Source organism: Physella acuta, unplaced genomic scaffold (assembly GCF_028476545.2).
Source record: "Physella acuta isolate Inbredline_101_S28 unplaced genomic scaffold, ASM2847654v3 ptg002152l, whole genome shotgun sequence".
NCBI classification, from domain to species: domain Eukaryota; kingdom Metazoa; phylum Mollusca; class Gastropoda; family Physidae; genus Physella; species Physella acuta.
In genome coordinates this window covers 32,271-45,559 of record NW_026733653.1, presented here as the reverse complement: position 1 = coordinate 45,559, position 13,289 = coordinate 32,271, and the positions used below count along the sequence as shown (strand labels likewise).

At 33.1% G+C, this 13,289-nt stretch overlaps 1 protein-coding gene across 1 annotated transcript in view; it reads left to right on the top strand.

Annotated features, from left to right (window-relative positions):
• LOC131932375 (tyrosine-protein phosphatase non-receptor type 23-like) overlaps nucleotides 1–6,265 on the top strand; it is a 30,039-nt gene extending 23,774 nt beyond the window's left edge. Inside the window, exons 25-29 of the mRNA XM_059289295.1 lie at nucleotides 2,444–2,572; nucleotides 2,827–2,879; nucleotides 2,996–3,100; nucleotides 3,468–3,667; nucleotides 4,294–6,265. Of these exons, the coding sequence (XP_059145278.1) occupies nucleotides 2,444–2,572; nucleotides 2,827–2,879; nucleotides 2,996–3,100; nucleotides 3,468–3,667; nucleotides 4,294–4,955 (1,149 nt within the window). The 3' untranslated portion in view covers nucleotides 4,956–6,265. The remainder of the gene's footprint in view (nucleotides 1–2,443; nucleotides 2,573–2,826; nucleotides 2,880–2,995; nucleotides 3,101–3,467; nucleotides 3,668–4,293) is intronic.
• Nucleotides 6,266–13,289: the final 7,024 nt, after the last annotated feature.

Here is a 13,289-nt window from a genome sequence, read left to right as displayed (position 1 = left end):
TCAGAGGTTCTGGTACAGATAACAAGTGAATATGAGACTGGCAAGGTCAGTGAATATTTGGTGGGGGGGGGGGGGGCATGGTCTACGAGCAGGGGTCAGAGGTTCTGGTACAGATAACAAGTGAATATGAGACTGGCAAGGTGAGTGAATATTTGGTGGGGGGGGGGGGGGGGGGCATGGTCTACGAGCAGGGGTCAGAGGTTCTGGTACAGATAACAAGTGAATATGAGACTGGCAAGGTGAGTGAATATTTGGGGAGGGGCTGTGTGGGGGGGGGGCATGGTCTACGAGCAGGGGTCAGAGGTTCTGGTACAGATAACAAGTGAATATGAGACTGGCAAGGTGAGTGAATATTTGGGGAGGGGCTGTGTGGGGGGGGGGGGGGGGGCATGGTCTACGAGCAGGGGTCAGAGGTTCTGGTACAGATAACAAGTGAATATGAGACTGGCAAGGTGAGTGAATATTTGGGGAGGGGCTGTGTGGGGGGGGGGGGGGGGGGGGCATGGTCTACGAGCAGGGGTCAGAGGTTCTGGTACAGATAACAAGTGAATATGAGACTGGCAAGGTGAGTAAATATTTGGGGAGGGGCTGTGTGGGGGGGGGGGGCATGGTCTACGAGCAGGGGTCAGAGGTTCTGGTACAGATAACAAGTGAATATGAGACTGGCAAGGTGAGTGAATATTTGGGTAGGGGCTGTGGGGGGGGGGGGGGGGGGGCATGGTCTACGAGCAGGGGTCAGAGGTTCTGGTACAGATAACAAGTGAATATGAGACTGGCAAGGTGAGTGAATATTTGGTGGGGGGGGGCATGGTCTACGAGCAGGGGTCAGAGGTTCTGGTACAGATAACAAGTGAATATGAGACTGGCAAGGTCAGTGAATATTTGGTGGGGGGGGGGGGGGCATGGTCTACGAGCAGGGGTCAGAGGTTCTGGTACAGATAACAAGTGAATATGAGACTGGCAAGGTGAGTAAATATTTGGGGAGGGGCTGTGTGGGGGGGGGGGGGGCATGGTCTACGAGCAGGGGTCAGAGGTTCTGGTACAGATAACAAGTGAATATCAGACTGGCAAGGTGAGTGAATATTTGGGGAGGGGCTGTGTGGGGGGGGGGGGCATGGTCTACGAGCAGGGGTCAGAGGTTCTGGTACAGATAACAAGTGAATATGAGACTGGCAAGGTCAGTGAATATTTGGGGAGGGGTTATGTGGGGGGGGGGGGGGGGGGCATGGTCTACGAGCAGGGGTCAGAGGTTCTGGTACAGATAACAAGTGAATATGAGACTGGCAAGGTGAGTGAATATTTGGTGGGGGGGGGGGCATGGTCTACGAGCAGGGGTCGGAGGTCCTGGTACAGATAACAAGTGAATATGAGACTGGCAAGGTCAGTGAATATTTGGTGGTGGTGGGGGGGCCATGGTCTACGAGCAGGGGTCAGAGGTTCTGGTACAGATAACAAGTGAATATGAGACTGGCAAGGTGAGTAAATATTTGGGGAGGGGCTGTGTGGGGGGGGGGGGGGGGCATGGTCTACGAGCAGGGGTCAGAGGTTCTGGTACAGATAACAAGTGAATATCAGACTGGCAAGGTCAGTGAATATTTGGGGAGGGGCTGTGTGGGGGGGGGGGCATGGTCTACGAGCAGGGGTCAGAGGTTCTGGTACAGATAACAAGTGAATATGAGACTGGCAAGGTCAGTGAATATTTGGGGAGGGGCTGTGTGGGGGGGGGGCATGGTCTACGAGCAGGGGTCAGAGGTTCTGGTACAGATAACAAGTGAATATGAGACTGGCAAGGTCAGTGAATATTTGGGGAGGGGTTATGTGGGGGGGGGGCATGGTCTACGAGCAGGGGTCAGAGGTTCTGGTACAGATAACAAGTGAATATGAGACTGGCAAGGTCAGTGAATATTTGGGGAGGGGCTGTGGGGGGGGGGGGGGGGCATGGTCTACGAGCAGGGGTCAGAGGTTCTGGTACAGATAACAAGTGAATATGAGACTGGCAAGGTCAGGGAATATTTGGGGAGGGGCAGTGTGTGAGGGAGGATACTTAAATGAAGATATTTTAATTGAAGTTGACATGTTTGAAACTTTAAGCCTCACTCAATTCTGATGGGTAGAGATACACTAGTGGGCATAGTGCTGATCTCACAAACTCTTCAGCAACATTCCCTATAATGAGGAAAAGTTTGTGTGTATTTTGTATGATTGGTGTTCTAAAAGTCTTAAATACAGATATAAGTATTTTACAAAATGACTGCACAGGTTCAAAACTGCTTCGCTGCCATGCACCTTATAGAGAGTATTGCTCTTCATATCCTGAGGTTCATGTTTACCTGCTATATTGAAATAAATTAAACTGCTTTATTATGACAACCACTTAAAAACTGCAATTAACTAATTTATTATTTTAAAAAACAAAGTAATGTTAAAAGAAATTGTTCTACAGAAATTTCCTGTTTACTACCCTACTGAGAAAGATAAGAACTTTGAGCAGGGCATCATGTTGTTGTCCTTACAATCTGTCAAGTTCAGACAACATTGGGTGGAGAGAATTATTTACCTCAAAAATGCTCAGGTAAGTTTAATTGTATGTGTCCTTACAATCTGTCAAGTTCAGACAACATTGGGTGGAGAGAATTATTTACCTGAAGAATGCTCAGGTAAGTTTTATTGTATGTGTCCTTACAATCAGGCATGTTCATGTAAAAAAATAAATGGTATGCTAATTATTTTAAAAATAATGAAGTAAATATTTTAAAATGTAATTTTTTTTTTAGATGTTGTTTTAATCTGTATTGTTGATTTATTTTTTTTTTTTTTAATTTTCAGACCAAACAAGGAAGAACTTTGGTTCACTTACAGTTTAAAAACTGGCCAGTCAGGTAGGAATGTAACACAATATTTTATTTTTGCATGTTCAAGTTTCTATGTTTTACATTGTTGTTTGAAATAACAAAAAAACCTGATGTAAAATACATGTTTCAATTTTTTTATTTAGTGGGTTCCCAGAAGATATAGGAAGCATTGTACATTTTATCTCCGAAGTGCATAGTTTCTACCTCCAACAAAGAAGCCTTACAAAACCTATCATAGTGCATTGTGGGTAAGCTGGTTAATATGTTTTATATCTCTTACAATTTATAGGACAAATTTAAGACCAATGTTTTTCTGCTTTCATACTGAAATGAATGTGTTACTGTGTAACTTGTTTAAGCTATAGCATGTTTAAAAACTTTAATTTACACAATTATTCTTTGATTAAAATGATTAAAATTTGTTAAATTAAAAAATTCTAGGAATAATTTCAACAAAATAATTTTTCAAAAATCTCACAAAAATTAGAATAAAAAAATGCAATAAATAATGTGTCTTTTTAAGTATTCAGAACTATAATCTACAGTAAAATATATATTTGGAAAGTTATAATATTTTTATTTTAATTGAACAATTACAATTCTTCCCCAATGAAGATTTGGAACAGGAAGGACTGGTGTCTTTAGTCTAGTGTATGCGGCCATGCAAGAAATTCTGCATGGCAATGGCCTGATTGATCTACCAGGGCTGGCTAAGCGCATGCTACAGAAGCGTCGGGGCATCCTGCACAAGAAAGAACAGTTGAAGTGTTGCTACGACGCTGTGCTTTGTTTCGCTGAGGAATATCTGGAAAAACGTAAATAATTCTATTTATTTGTTTGGTGTTATTCTAATGTTAGATTTTCAAATCATAGAATTATAAAAATTGTTGTTTTTGCAATTCTATGGATTTCAAGCCAAAATTTAAAAATTTATATTATACACTTGATATAATTATTATTTAGGCTTTTGCATTTATTTCTTTACAAAAAAAAATGTACATACAGTTGCACTTTCCTACAAATATAATTTTATTAACCTAGGCCACAAAACAGTTAAGAATGGAAACAATGTTTCTGTGTTAGAAAGGTTTTTTTTTACTCTCAGTTATCCTAAATTAACGATTTTAACAATAAAAGCCCTAAAACTTCTTTTGTTTTTGGTACAAAGTAAAACACAAAAAGTGATTTTTAGGCATGCTTAGTTACAAAAATGACTAAAAAAATCAACTATGAAATTCTTAAAAAGTAATATAAAGTAATAGAACTACTCAAACAAAGCATTTTCATAATCGGCAATGCTTTATAAACAGCAGAATAAATTTAAGCTTTTTTTTTTTAACTTTTTATTTCCTTGTTGCTTGTAACTTATGGCCATTATATGAAATACTAATAAAATTCACTTTGATATAGCAATAATAACAAAAAGTTTTCTTACCTGTAGGTGGTGTATTGGTTAAGAACCCCCACTTCCTAAAGAAGCAGTTGACCCGTGGCTCTCCCAAACACCAGGCAATGACTCCGGCATCAGACGACATCGTCTTGGGTACAGTTGACCTGCAGACCATCCGGGAAAACGTCGGCAGGCTCCACATCCAGCCCAGCTACCCTGACCAGAAGGAGGAGCCCGCGGAGCCACTGAACCAGAACCTGAGCAAAAGATCTTTAGAGAGCCTGTCCTCCATTGGCAGTTTACCGGATGTTGTGCAGCAGTACGGGGACTCGCAGAATTCCGGACTGGGGGAAAGGTTAGGGAGCTGCAGTTACAGCAGTGATTTGTCCAGCATTGGGCTTCAGAGCCAGCAGTTCGACTCAGTTCTGGCGCCAGCCGGCTCACAGATTGAGCCCAGCTCTGGGCAGAAAAGTCTGGACAGTTCCAGCAGTTTGCCAGGCGGTAAGGCTGAGGTGCCAGGCCCACTTCCTGTGTCGCTGGCCCAGCTCCAGGACCCAGCGACCTTCACCATGGGGTCTCCAGACGCCAAGAAGAAGAACAAGATCACCAAAGCCAACTTCAGTCAGGCCCAGGGGTCTCTCCAGTCTGGGACGGCTGACCCCAGTGATCCCCTGGGCAGTTTAGACCCTCTCTGGACACTGTCCAAAAAGTAAAATCTACAATGTGTGAAAATAATTCAATAATAATGTGCCGTACATTGTATAAGTTTGACAAGAAATCTCCAGAAATCAACATTTTTATGGCCACCGTAAAAAAGTAGATATTGTTTGTTCTTGTAAAAATACAAATGGCATTAAGTATTGATAATTTATACTTTTGTTATTGTTTAACACTTACCTTAGTGGTCAATTTTTGTCTAGAGATAAAAGATGCAAATTGTATGCTATTGTAAGCCTTTGTCCTACAACTCTATACTATTATGTGTATTTGTAAGCAACAGTTGTACTGGAATTTTATCTAGGATACATATCATGAGTATTATAAATATTACTTAATGGTTTGACTCCAATATAATCTTGACAAAAAATATTTGACAGTCACAAATTTGTTTGAAACAAGCATTTTAATTCTTTATTTAAAAAAATATTACTGATTTAAACAATTATAAGATTAACCTGACAACTCATTATTTGTCCTTATACATAATTAAGTTACAGTGAATACAATCTTGCTTTGTTTTTATTTTATTTTTTATTATGAGCTTTATGAAATTCCGAAAAAAATATTTTCAGTGTAAAAAAAATCAGGCTATTTTATTTTTTGAGGGAATTGTGAAATAATTAACATACTCATTCCTAATCGTCTTTGCTGTTATAATTTCAGTTTACCATTCTGCCAGAAAAACTTGTTCGCAAAGCATTCCATAGCTCATTGCATTACATCAAATTTTATATTCTGTCTGGCAAATCACATTGCTCATTTCATTACATCAAAATTTTCATTGCATCTGGCAAATTACATTTCTCATTTCATTGCATCAAAATTTTCACTGCATCTTGAAAATCCCATTGCTCATATCATTGCATCAAATTTTTCATTGCCTCTGTCAATATCTCAAATATTTGTTACATCCCACATCACATTGAATCTGGCAACCCCAAATTTTAATCATTGGTTGTGTTAGTTGTTATAACATTACTAGTTTTTTTTTTTACTACTGTAAAATTAAAAACACATGTAAATATGATGGGTATTTTTTTTTTCCTGTTCTGACTCCAGCCTTGTGGATTCTGACCTATAAAATGTTAAAATCTTGTTTAGAATAATTGTGGTTATTTTGTCTTAACATTTATAACAGTCAGCAATGGATATATGATTGATAGATTCCTTTATTGAAATTGTGTTGACAAACCTGAAGAAAAAAAATGTATGTGTTGAATAATTCAGCCTAAAATCCATGTACAAAATTTTCAAAATCTCCCTTGATTATGTGGTAATAATATTTTTTTGTTAAAGTAATCCAAAAAATAGTTGGAGTATTATATATGATATTCTAATCAACACTCACGTTCTGTATTTTGTCTATTTAAAATGTATAATAGTTTACATTTTAAAACTGATTTCCATTGAAAAAGTCATGCAATACTCATTAATGCAACACAAGTAAAAATAAATCAGTGTTGTAGAACATGGCATAAGGTTTCTATAATCATTAAAAATGTCCCCTTTTTTATTCCTAGTAAAATGAAAAAATCCATTTATCACTTTTCAATATATTTAAATTGTAACTTTACTTGTAACTTTACTTTTTAGTCATCTAATGCACAGGTAGTTAGAGATTTCTACAATTCCCCAAAATGATTCTGAAATAATTTATGTCTACAGCTCTAATATGGTTAAGTATAAAATCCTTATCTGATGAATTATTGGCATTTAATTGAATAAAAGTTGCTTGTTGTAGTCATACTGTCCAGAACAGTTGGATATATTGCGTAAAATTAAGCTGTCTTGTAATATATGCTAATGATCTTAAGGGAAGATTACAGGTTGTGTTACCATAAAATAAGCAAGGGAAATCAGTCAGAATTTTTGTTAGAAAATGTATTAAATTTTGAGTTATTCTTTCCTTGAAATAAATAACCCAGGACAATTTGTGAAAATATTGCTACAGTAGTGGAAAACATAAATGATTTTTATTTTTTAAACATAAGAGTAAAAATATTTTGTTTTACAATTTTTTTTCCCTTTTAAGTGAATTAAAATTTACCATTTTGTTCTAAACTAATTATTGTATTTTTGAATCTGGCCCAAAACTATTTTTTTATGTAAACCAGTATAAGTAAGTAGAAGAATTTTGTTCAAAGAGTTCCAGTCTATTGAGTCATCCTATTAATCCAGAATTTGTTTCATTACAAACTGAAGTCTTTCAGCCAAATGACCAAGTATTTGCATCAACCTTTGTGGCTGTTTTTATGTATGTGTGAACAATATTTAAAATGTAATATCAAGTGTGTATTTAAAATGTAATATCAAGTTTGTATCGTATTAAACAAAATATTAACAGCTATAAGATTCATCGGTTTTGTAACTAAATGTTTAACGCACTAATTTTTTTTTTTTTACAATGAAGATTGAATCTATACTTTTTGTGCATTTTGACCTAACACCTGTTGTGTTTCTGTTAACTTGTTAGATATGTAACCAAAATTACTTCTGATGTGCAATAATTGGTGTCTAGGATTGATTCACAATGGTAGGGATTTCTTAGTGCAACCAATGCCTAAAGGGTTAAAAAAAAAATCAAATACATTTATGTATTTTCTACAAATATAGCATTTTTTTCAGTATAAAATAATTTTGTAACCCAGAAAAATGTCAAAGGGTCATCCAATATCCCACACTGTTTTAATTGGAAAATTTGGGTGAGGGAATTAGATGCCCAATTATTTAATACACTTGAAAATACTGTATTGGGATTTATGTAAAAGAAAATGTCTAATAAGGGACATAACCCACTTTTTTTCATAGTTCTCCAGAGCAAAGAGTAGTTCTGTTTTCATAACATTGAATGTGAAATTCTTATTTGTTTTTCTGTCACCTTGTAATTAAAAAAAATAATTTTGAAATGGTTTTGTTATTGTTTTCTGTAACTAGTTTTGAAGGACACATTTGAGTAATAATTAGGATAACATGTTCAAGTGATTCCAATGTTACAAACGCTAATGTGACATTTAAAATCATCTGTGTGTCTTGCCAAGGTGTTACTCTGTGCAAAGATGGGAAGTTTTGATAACACATTAATTGATAGATCCTAAAATCAAATACTTCACACACCCCCCTTGCCAATACACTTAAATCTTGAGATTCAGTATATACAAATAACAGTATACGCTGGTTTTGTTTTGGCTTTTGCTTCTGGGCAAGGCAATAAAAAAAAAAAAGTTGTTTCAGATCACTTCAAGGCTTTTCAATCTCTGGTTTCTGAGAACTGTTGACACAAAGTATTATGTTCACAAATTCTGTTTGTATTCAACTATTTGAACTTAAGATAATATTTTTTGAAAGAAAATCTTTTAAATGCTTGTAAGGTTGATTGATTTTTTTTGTTTATATTGCACATTTCTAAGGTTTCCATTAAAATTTAATTGTTTTGGTTTTTGCTGTACAATTAGATGTTTTTTGAATGGTATTTAAGTAAAAACTGATCAACTTAATTTTCCAGCTTAATATCACTCACACCAACTATTCTTAGTTGTGTTTTTTTTTTTTTAATCTTCCTTTTCTACATTTTCAAAAAAGTTTCTTTTTTGCATGCGTTATTTTCTTTATTTTCACAGGTTCTATTGTATTAACTTTACAGTAAAGTCTAAAATGTTAAGAAGTTTCACAATTGTAGAAGTGAATTGCTGTTTAGTAAAATTCTGGTAATTAGCCTAATGTTACTTTGAAGAATATTTTCATATGTTTGATAACGTAAATGGTGGGTCTAATGCATACTACACTTGACGTATTGCCTTTCCCTTCATATGTTTACGGTTCATTTTGTTCAATGTGAAAACAATAAAAAAGATAACAAAAATATGATTGTGTGGTTTTTTAACAAAAATATGATTGTGTGGTGTTTTAACAAAAATATGATTGTGTGGGGTTTTAACAAAAATATGATTGTGTGGGGTTTTAACAAAAATATGATTGTGTGATGTTTTTTATAAGCTTTTATTTTGTTTTCACAATGTCTGTTTAATTGTGGGGTTGTGGCTAACTTGTAACTTAATTTTAACCTACTTTTAACACAACAATCTCATTCATACTTCACAGATACATTCATTTGCTACAACTATGCATGAATATCAGCTTTTTTTAAACTGTTAGTAATTAAAGTTTAATTTAAAAATTACTAAATAATTTACTAAATTAAAAAATAAAAGGTTGATCACTCAATTAAATACTAGTGATCACTAACGCTGGATAGTAAACTTTTTGGTCACGGTTATCTGGTTTTTTGCCTTAGAGTTGCGCAGAAAATATTTTTAGTCATGTGCTGTCCATTTGGCAGTGAAAGAAAAGTAAAGAACGTAAATCATCTTTATCAATCATACTCTAAGACTGTTTGGATAAAAATTGTGATTATCATTTGTACTAACTGGTTGCAAAAGTAAATGTGACACATCTTATTTGTTGTCTCCATTGTTCACATTTATATTTTGTTCAAGGGAAACAACTTGTAAATAAAATGTTAAAGTAAAATGAGGTTCGATAACTAGGGACAGCAACCCTAAAATCCAACAACTGCTGCCTTGTTTGTTCTTGGTTGGACAAAACAAATTTAAATATTAAAGTGGTTTGAAATGGGAGTCAACGATATATATATATATATATATATATATATATATATACATATATATATATATATATATATATATATATATATATATATATATATATATATATATATATACATATATATATATATATATATACATATATATACATATACATATATATATATATACATATATATATATATATATATACATATATATATATATATATATACATATATATATATATATATATATATATATATTATATAGGCTAAGGCAAATATAAACCACTCATTGGGACTTTTAATGCTTTGTTCCACTAAAATAAAGCCTGGATTGTTAGGAATAGTTCTGCGCAAGACCCAATACTCTGTTTTGCGTAAATGTCGATGCTGGAATTCAGGTTCTCCTCAAGTGTGATTGGTCCAGTAGATATATATATATTCCATTATGAGCCAACTAATGAACGAAGATGTAATTGACAAGAGAAATTTCCATATACACACAAAAAAACTCAACACAAAAGATGTTATCATAGTTGTTATTTTGTTATAGTTCATCAATCACCACAAAAAAAATGTATTCTTAATGACAATAACTGATACAGAACAAGAAAAAAAAAATTAATACAACTGGCAATTGTTTTTTCTTCATTGTAACAGTCTTAAAGCAAAATTAGTACATCTCTGACTGGTGTCCTACTATAATTGGGCAAAACTATCCATAAGTATAGGCAACACTAGAGCACTATTAGGGAAATTATAATTATATACATTTATTTAATTATATAAAAACTATTGGTCTATTTTAGCATCTCTGAAACTTAAATGTACTCCATATTAAAATTTAGCATCTTACTCTGGGGAAAAGGTGATAAAGATATTTATGGTACAAGTTCTTAAACAAAATTTAACCATAGTCTTGTGGAAATGTCATTTGCAAAAATTTAACTTCAAGTATTTAGTCATAACCAAAAACCACCAAAAATTGAGCCCACAATTTTTTCAGCATTTTATCAATTAAAAAAATTTATGCCCAGGTAAAATGCAAATTTTAATACTAAAAAAAAATTTGATATAAAATAAATTTAGTATCATTAAAACCGATGGAACATTAGAATAGGAGTGTACAAACAGCATGCATAAGGATGGCATGTCTCAAGTTAGCTAACACAAACTTAACAAGCTTTAAAAACACCGGGAGTTTTTAATTAAAAAAAAACAACAAACGACAACATTAAACTTAAACTATAATTTTGTAGATTTGTTACAGCTTAACAGAAAAAATAAGATAAAACAATAAATCATAAGTAAGTTTTTCAATATGAAAGTGTTGAGAAATGTGTTTAAAAAGAATTTTTAAAAATGACGTAGTTTTCTTTTTCACATACAAATTTAATAGAAGCACAAATTTAACTTAAAATTCAGCTTTTTGATGTTAACAAATTCAATACTGAGATTATTTAATATTGCTTCCTTGCAAGTGGAAAATAAAATATAAAAACAGCAGTTGTCTAACTTTGCTTGCTCATTATTTTTTTTTAAATGTAAAAAAAAATTCAATTTTGTTTTACATGTTAAAAGTCTGACAAATAAAATGAAGGTTGGCACAGTGTTTTAAAACAAAGTATGGTTGACTCAAGACAACAACACATTTAAAGAAATTCAAAACATTTACTAAAATCCAAACGTCATAGACACTTGTTTAACAAGAATTTTAACATGCATATAGTTTAAACACCGGAATACACCCTTAACTAAACAGATACATTTCATAAATATAGTTCTGAACATGTGTATAGCAACTAGTCAAGATGTTGATAAATTTTAGAACACATTATATTCCTTAAGTGATAAGCTATAATAAATTAAGTAAATGAAATAATTAAGCACTTATAGAAGAAAAAAACATTTAATAATATTTCATAGAAATTTGTTTATGTATTAATATCATCTCAATAATTTGTTGAGCTTGAAGTTAGTAATGAAAAAGGCATGTTTGACACACAGTATGAAGGTGGTCTGATTAGAATAAAAAAAAATAATGGCAAAAAAATATGTAATAAAGTTTTAAAAAGCTTAGCAAAACATGTTTAAACATGTAAAAAGGATAACTGGTTGTTGGAAAGGTAGGGATGGGGGGCTGGTAAAATATGTATTGATGTAAAGATCATGTAAAGATCATCTGACACCGGAAATTGTACACCACTTTAGTTATATGTAGGACATAACACCATGATATGAACACCATTATGGCTATCATATCTGCTACAAGAGGCAAACACCACTTTTGTTGTATGTGTAATACATGACACCATGGTATAAACACCATTGTGGCTGTATCACATGCGACACCGGGAGAAAAAACCACTAGATCTGTATCATATTCTCAACAAGGCAATCACGGCAGACTAAAGGAAATGTTCAGGAGTTGTTTTTTTTTTAAAAAAAAAAACAATTTTTTTTTAAAGAAAAACAATTTTTTTTTGAAGAAACAATTATCAATAATAAAATTAAAATAATCATTCATCAGTGCTAAATATTCCAACTTTATAAAATAATTAACTTCATTTGATTATTTCTTTGACATGTTTTTTAAACTAGTACGTATATTAGGGTTTAACTGCATTTTGAAACCTCTGGCTTGATCAAAACATAGTATGAATACTCCAGTATTATTAAAAAAATTAACATATTGTACCCTAAAAATATGGACTATGATAATATGGACAGAAATGGCTGAGATTCCTCCAAACAAACACTAACTTAATAAACATGTACTAGCATTTGAACCTCAAGTACATAGCAACAATGGAAACAACAGTATAAATTCTGTTTTCTCTCTGCATTATTCAACATTTTTGACTGCTGTTGAAACAAAAACAAAACCACTAATGAAATAACATGTGTAAATAGCACAATTATTATCAATATACATATGAACAAGAAAATATGGCACTTTACTGAACAACAAAATATTTCAGGAACCCATTCAATGTTATAAACTGACTATAATAATAAAACATATTTTCTACTGTTAGGTTAAATTTCTAATTTTCTCACCTTAAAGCCATTTGTAAAGTCACTTTTTTTTATATATCGTGTAGCTTACAGATGATGAAAAATCTAACTACCATATATAATTTTTAACTTTTTTTTTTAATTTAACAAGGTGTAGAGAACCAGACATTGTAAATATAAAACAAAATTTAACATATGAGTTAAATTTCTGTGGTAAAAAAACTACTTTAACAATAGATGAAGGAATTATGATATACATAGGCTAAAGTTGTGTAGTAAAAAAATTATTTTAAAAATAGATGAAAAGGTTATCTTACACTTATATTTACACTTATAGCCGCGGCAACAAGTCAGCACAGAAAATGTTTTCCATGACTCAAAACAACAACATAAATGTACCCAAAAATTTGTACGCAACATTGAACTGTCTTTCTCCATACAAAAACATACATCTTGCACAAATATGACATATAATGAACAAATAATGTAAAGGAAATACAACATTCATAAATTTTAGAATTAAAATTTAGTCACAAGAGTCATTTTATCTTGGTACTCTTTCTTTCAATTTCACTATGAATTACCTCAATAAAAATTATGTATATGTCAGAATGTGAAAGAGAAGCAACGTTTCAACTGAAAAATAATCGTGATGTAGTTATTATGCTAGTTCTGATTGATTAAAGTAATGATTTTTAGGATT